At 42.7% G+C, this 7,627-nt stretch overlaps 1 protein-coding gene across 1 annotated transcript; it reads left to right on the top strand.

The window, feature by feature from the left end:
- Positions 1–6,146: 6,146 nt before the first annotated feature.
- On the top strand, positions 6,147–6,755 carry SARC_03624 (hypothetical protein; the record flags this gene model as incomplete). Its single annotated transcript, XM_014302569.1, has 1 exon — positions 6,147–6,755. A coding segment is annotated over one exon (609 nt), but the record flags the coding sequence as incomplete, so codon positions are not given.
- Positions 6,756–7,627: the final 872 nt, after the last annotated feature.

Raw genomic sequence — 7,627 nt, 5'->3', positions numbered from 1 at the left:
CTCACGCACGGTTGTCTCAGCTAGGAAACTTTGTCTCGAACACCGAACCAAGTCTTTGTTTGTGTTTTCTATTTCACTAGACTCAGGTCTCTATTTGAGTGTTTCTCTCACACGCGGAGTCCCGGTATAGCTTACCGGTTCTACCGCTGATGTTTCTGATGACTTGTTATCAGGAAAATTTGAATCATAATTTCAAAACTCAATATTTGATTATTCTGCGGTTTTAGTACTTGTATTGGCTTTTTAATCAACTGGTCCCTAGATGCTACAGCCCCCCAGCTGTATGCTTCTTAGCCTGCGTAGGAGTAGAAAGTGACATCTTACAGTACTAGATTTTTTTAGAGGTTGGTGTTTGTATACTGGGAAAAACTTGTCCCTTAGGGGGCATAATATTAAAAACCTGCCACCATTATCTATTCCTACATATTACGTATTAATCAATTTATACTATGACGGAAATTCTCAACCACCCTCATCGGAGCCAATCTTGGCCAGTGCTCTCGGTTGATCTCAACTTGGTTTAGGAAACCTCATCTCAACGGTAGCTCTACAACCGTGTCTTTGATCCTAATCCCTCTGGTATGTGGGCGGAGCATGCTTCAAGGCGAGAAAAGTGGGAGTGTCCCTTGGTATCAGTGACATATGCTTAGGTCCCCCGCCTCGTGCATTTTCTGTTGCTCGTTGATCTTTCATCAGTGCTCATTGCTGTCGATTTCGTTGGCCTTGATTGTCTTTGTTTGTGTCGAGTACGTCGACGGTATAGTGTAAGAACATCAGCATCTGCGATGTCTGATTCACGCGTCCAGGTACGCTCCCCATCTGTCCAATGTAGTAAGTACTCCTGGGATCCATCACCTCGGATGGACGGCCTGTGGTTGACTATCGAGGATAACTGAGTCTCCTCGGTTGGTTGTAGTGATTTTTAGAAGTAAATGCTTTTAGAGCATTGGCCTTTATGTTTTAGTTTACGAGTCCAAGTAGCTCATCACTGACCGAGTTAGGATATTCGGGGGCTTTAGACCCATCAAGGTTACAGCAGACAAAGTACCCGTTTCCTTCCCTGCATACTGTTTTGTATGGTCCGCCATTTGATGCTGTTAACTTGTTCATTTCACCTTGATAGCGAACCATGACAAGATCCCCGTCCTGGAAGTTTACATACTTCTTTTGGTATTTTTTATCGTATGCTGCGCGCATCCTCTCTTGATACGGTGCAACATTATTATCTAGTTGTGGCCTGATGGTTTCTTCTAGATTTTGCAGTCGCTCTTCCCAAGATACTGTTGTACTTGGTGCGTTCACTGGTGTGTTGTAGACCGTAAGTTGGTTCTATCTACGACCAAAGTACACATTAAACCTCGGTAGTTTGTGTTTTCTTGATGTGCGTAGATTGTGGCCCATCTGTACGAAGGGAAGTCGTAAACACCAGTTACCGGGGTTTTGTTCAACGAATTTCCGTAACAGTGGTATGAGGTCTCTATGTAATCGTTCGTTCGCGCCTAAGACTTCCGGTTGGTACGGCCGAGAGACTGAGTGTTTTATTGGCGCTTGTTCGATGACTTTTGAAAGGTTGTCATAAACATATTCAGTGCCTTGGTCAGACTATATGATTTGTGGGAAGCCATATTCGGACATGATTGGTGCCAGCGTACGCGCTACATTAGCCGCTGATTTGTCCATCAATGGTCTGAGTATGACATATGAAGATTGCACATCTAGCCATACTGACACATATGTATGACCTCTGTTTGAGTCCAGTAGTGGCCCACTGGTGTCAACTTGGATTTTATCGCCTGGGAATGCGGCTGTGATTGATTGTCAGGGATGGAATCCCTTTTTGTGTATCTTATTTTTGAGATATTATACTCATCCTTCGATTAACTTGTGTACATGTTGGTGGATTTGTGGCTAATCATGTCCATCTGTTTGCAATTTGTTTACCGTTTTCTCGGGAGTATAATGTCCCAAGTTGTGGTATTACTCGATGATGTTGACATGTGTCTCGTATTCTGTTTCATGCGGGGCATCTCCAGGGTGAACTAATTGTGATACTGCAATGTGTATGGCAGTTTGTTTCCGCGTTGAGTCAAAGTATGGAGACTTCACTCCTTTGCTACTAGTGTGACCACCCATGGGGTCTTGCCACAAGTTTTTTTTTTGCCTTCTTTGAGGAAAGTAATGTTTGTTTTTTCCACTAGCATCAGGTCTTCTTCTAGGAAAGACAAGAATTTTGGAAACCACGTTGCATTGGGGTAGTATGGTACACATATCGTAATGTTGGTTACCTCTTCAATGTCTTTGTCAAAGACATCAAGAATGAGTTCCCATGGTGGGTTCGCCCTTGCTTTCACTGCCTGCGCTCACTTCTGTAGGAGCGCATTTTGATCTTTGGTGTGATATTTCTCTGTGGTATTTCTCTCTGTGTGTATTGTGTGCTGATGCAAACAGACCTACTTTGAATTTCCCAAACCGTCTTTCAGCTTCTTTGTAGAATATGGCGTGTAGCATCCAGTCTATAGTTGATATGGTTATGGGCATGCTAGTTTCCAAGGTGGTGTACTCTTGGCTGTCGTGTGTTGTTTTGTTCGCATCTTATAATACCTCTGACTTTCTAGTATGAAAAGTGTCTTCGTTTAGACGCGACAACATATCTGCCATCTGGTTGTCCTTGCTTGGAACGCGTATGATGGAGAAGTGGTGGAGGAATGTTTTTGCTATTCATTTGGCTAACATTGGGTGTAACGTCTGTTGACTGTTCATTTGCGCGAGCGCTTTCTGATCTGTCCACTGTGTTATGTCCCCTCCTTTGATGTATTCAGAGAATATTCCAGGCTGTGTACCAGTGGTAGCTCTTTAGTGTTTGTGTCATTGCGTTGTTGTGCTGGATTCAAGCCTTTGGAGAAGTAGAGAATATCTCTCCTGACTCCATCGATGACTTGGAATAAACATCCTTCTATGCCATAGTCACTCATGATTTGAAACCATGATTTGAAACGGTACCCCATCAACAGGGTATGCTAGTGTCGCTAAGCACGCGATGGCTTCTTTGAGTTCTGCCCACTTCTTTTTGAGTTCCGGTGTCCATAACATGGATATGTTCTGGTTAATTTTCCCTTTCATTAGGTTCCGGAAGTGTTTAGTTGTGTGGGCAAAGTTAGGGACATGGTCGCGTATACAGTTCGCCAGTCCTACCGCTTTGTGCAGATCTCGGTTCGTTCTGGATAGTGGCAAGTCCATCACTATTTTCTGTTTTTCAGGATTCGTTTTGAGTCCCTGTGTGGTCACTTTCACACCTAGATTGTTGACGACTTTGACCGCGAAGGCGCATTGGTTGTGATTGAGTCGGAAGTTTGCTCCATTCAGTCGTTTTGATTACTACACTAACTGTTTTGCGGTGTTCGTCTTCTGTAAGACGCGCAATGATTATATCATCTACATACTCTTGTACTCCTTTGATGTCTATGAGCAAGTTTGCCATAACTCTCTGGAATTGTGCTGTGAGTGGGTGTAGGCCAAACGGCGCTGACTTGAAAGAGTATCGCGCTCCTCTCCACGAGAACGTGAAGAAGTGTTGGCTTGCTTCGTCTACTAAAAAGTTGTGGAAGCCTCCCGTGAGATCTAGCTTGGAGAAAAATTGTGCTCCCTGTAGGTTGTGTAATACTTCATATATTTTTGGTAGCACGAATTTGTCTTGTTCATATTGGTAATTGATCTCGCGTAAGTCTAAACATATTCTTATTTTCTCGAGGAGACCTGATTGTTCATATTCACCCGTTGATAACAATGGCAGGTTCATTGTTGGTGGTAATTCGTTTGTATATGTGGCCGTCTGTAAGCCACCTCTTCACATTTTCATCAGTTTGTGGGATATACTTGTGTGGTATAAAGTTGACTTTGGCGTGTCTCATTTGCCTGACATTATTTCATTTGCAGGTATTTGGACTGTAGAGCCTGGTAGGCTGCAATGTACGTCAGGAGGTATATTCGCATTGGTATCTAGTAGGTCTGACAATGACTCTCTAAAACCTTCTTGTTCATGCACTTTTTCTTCCTCGTGTGGAGTGAGTAGTGATTTCCATTTTGCATATGTTGGTATAAGTGGGTTTATTAATCGCTATGTATATGCTTATGTATGGTAGAAAGTCCATACCTAGAAGTATTGGTGCCTTCTTGTCTGGTAGGTTCAATACTTCGAAACACTGAGATGTTTTCCTTCCTCCATAATCAATGTCACATACTTGTGTTGACCCTGTTCTTTTCATTCTTCCAAAATCAATGTCACATACTTGTGTTAACCCTGTTCTTTGTATTCTTGCATCTGTTTGTGCTAGTTGTATATAGTCCGGTCGCGCTCTGACAGAGAGATAGAGTTCAGTTATTGTACTCATGTCCATACATAAGCGTTGCGCTCCAGAGTCTACTAGTATATTGTAGGTGTTGCCATTAATTTGTATGTCAATGTGTAATCGTTGGTCTCGTGCATTTATTAACAACGTTTCTTCATCTGTATTTACATTAAGCCTGTCAACCAGGTCAATCATCTTTGTTTCCGCCCACCAGTTGTTTTAGAGCTTCTCGCCATCTATCATAATCTCTACATTTCCTGAGGTGATGGATAGTATTGCTAATTGCACATCGTTCTTGACACGCTCCTCAGCCTGCTTGTTCTGGTTTGATACCTTCATATGACATAAACTGAGTCGATATGGGGCTGGCATCACCTAACAATAAGAACATACACGATCTTCGCGTGCCTCTGTATTCTCTTGGGGTTGTCCGATTGATTTGGGTTGTTTTGATGCGCCGTTCTCTGGTTTGTGATGTTTGGTCGCAGTGGTTGTACTTTAATGAAACTAGCTGTGTGTGACTGCCTGGAAGTTGTGTCTCATGCGCTCTATATACAAACAATATGCCTGTACTTTGGCTGCTACTCGTATTGTTGTTACAGTAAGAGAGTGAAACGCCGTGTGTTTTCTATCGGATAAGTGGCCTTCACATCCATCAAGAAGTTTGTCTGTTTTGATGATAGCGTCCACTTTCTCCGTCCGTAGTACGTATGTGAATGATATCTTATGACCTTGAGGGTTTTCGTGTGTATAGGTTCTTTGTCTGAGTTGCGGTAGCGCTTCTCGAACGCTTGCATTGTTCTATGCAATCGCTCTGTGCGCAACATCACGTTCAGTGTCTTATTCTGCACGACATTGAGAAACTTCTCTAACAGATAGTCTATTGGATGATATCTGAGTCTGTCAATTGAATTGTCCAGGGTTCTTGCAGTGCATAATCATCTGTGTTTCAGAGTCTCGTAAATCGTTGAGCACTGCCTTGGTCTTCTCCGTTGCATCAGTAGAGTCTAATAGATATCTCACTAGCGCTGGGTACTGACATAATGGCATAGACTTGGCTAACAATAGGTCTCTGCATTGTGTAGTAAACTCTATAGATGTCTTCACAATTTTCCATTTCGAAATAACTGTTTCTAGGTGACTTCGGAAATTCTGAAGTTTTAGTGTTTTGGAAAGTGCAGGTCCATTGATCCGATCGCCTAAGCGTGAATGTATGAGTACTAACTCACTAATGTACTTATTGATTTGGATTAGTTCATCCTCCTCATCGTCATCACACTCATTGATAGCTAAATATTATCTTCTTATGATTTCTGCATCGACAATTGGCATACGTCGTTCTGGCTGTAATCGTGAATGCCTACTGTCATCTTGTGTAGACTCGCTATAGACACCGGTGCTGTTTGTTACAAATTGGCTAGCCAATTGATACCAAACATACAGTTCGGTACTAGAACTGACAGGCGTACACCGGAGTAAGAAATCCAGAGATTCCCGCCATAAGCGTTAGAGTCATATAAGAACCCTCAGAAGAGGGAAAATAAAGCATACTGCTTCCGTAATTATTATGTTCTAACAGGTTATGGGCCTATATAACACACGATAGCAAGTCAATACATATTCAACCATACATCCTCACCCCTTCTCACACCCTACACACACATCTGCTTGCATCTTCAAACACTACGCACGCAGTTGCTTACATCTGCTAACTTACATACACCTTCGCAGTCGCAAGACACGACTCACACGTAAGTTCCACACCTCTACACGTTGGTGATACAATCTATAAATCACACAATGGCGAGTCCGAAGATCGTCCGATGGCCTAATCACTTCGACACTCTAGAGGCCGTACTTGCATTCGCACGTGACTATTGGCCTCAATATCCCGTATACAGCAATCTTGCATCTGCTAATACACACTTAATCGCATTCGGTAAACTTATCGACGAACTACGTATAGACCGCCAGAAAGTGTACGCCTCTATAACTACCGCCTTAGCACATGTGACATTTGCTACGAGCGACCTGTACCACGCACGTATACACAATCAAGATTTACAGACCGAGCTCGACAGTTTCAAACGCCATAATCAGCAACTCGGGGAAGAACATAAACTACTCCTAGCTAAACACGAAACACTCCGAACAGAACACGCACAACTTTCCAACCGTCTTACAAAGGCTCAATCACGTCTATACGAACAAACAGACCAATCGACTGACAATCCTAGTACTCTTCGGGTTAAGCTTGATTTCATGCGCATAGAACTCCAAGAAAAACTCGATCTAATCGATCATCTAGAGCGTGTAACCAAGACGAAACCAGCCACGTATGCCGACTTGAACGGTATCACTGCCGACGATCCCGGTGTTCCGCTTTCAGAGTGCTCAGAACACAAAGAGGTGTACAAGCGCACTAAATTAAAACATATTTATAAGTACAAAACCTAGAACACGCACAAGTTCGACAAAATTCATAGAAGTTCGGAACTCGAACATAGCACAAAATTATAAATAAAACTAATAAACCTCAATCCAAGGTTACAAACCGATAAAGCAAAGTTAACAAGGGAAACCGAGCTTACACCACATAAACAGACGTAAACCTAAGTTTATACCAAAAACCAAAAACCCTCCAAATAAACCCAGATATCAAAAAACAGCCAAGTTCAAGCAAATCAAGCACAAGGACTCACAGCCAACACAGTCGCCAGACACTACCAGGGACACACCAATAAAGGTAATTAGTCACATGTGACTCAAAGAGTATATTTATGAAGGAGTGACACAATTCAGGTCAATGAATAACCAATAAACTCTAACAGAATCGTGACATACTCAACTTCTGCTCCATATCAGAGAACACGTGCAGTACGAAGGAGCCTACTCATACAAGTGAGCTCAAGCCGAACACAAACAAGAGGCAGTACAAATCGTACAATTAGAACTCGACCAGAAGCTACACACACAATGCTAGTCTCCCAAGCTTCCTCAGGCACCTCTACTTGTACATACTCCACACAATGTAGAGGGAGGTAGAGGGATAGATGCACATGGATGATGAGCTCTAACCAACAAAAGATCCATTAGATCCAGCAATGAGTAAGTACAACATAGTCATCGACAAAACCATCTATGAAGGCAATGACTATATTTTTGGTGTTCTAGTGGACAAATTGTATGCACAATAGGCGGACGACCCCATTGACATACGAGCACTCCACAAAATCCGTAATGCAGTTCACATCCAACAACCTAATAGATTGATACCAGAG

This window comes from Sphaeroforma arctica, assembly GCF_001186125.1.
Source record: "Sphaeroforma arctica JP610 unplaced genomic scaffold supercont1.188, whole genome shotgun sequence".
NCBI classification, from domain to species: Eukaryota; class Ichthyosporea; order Ichthyophonida; genus Sphaeroforma; species Sphaeroforma arctica.
The sequence above is the reverse complement of the archived record's forward strand: the minus strand, read 5'-3'. Positions and strand labels throughout refer to the sequence as shown.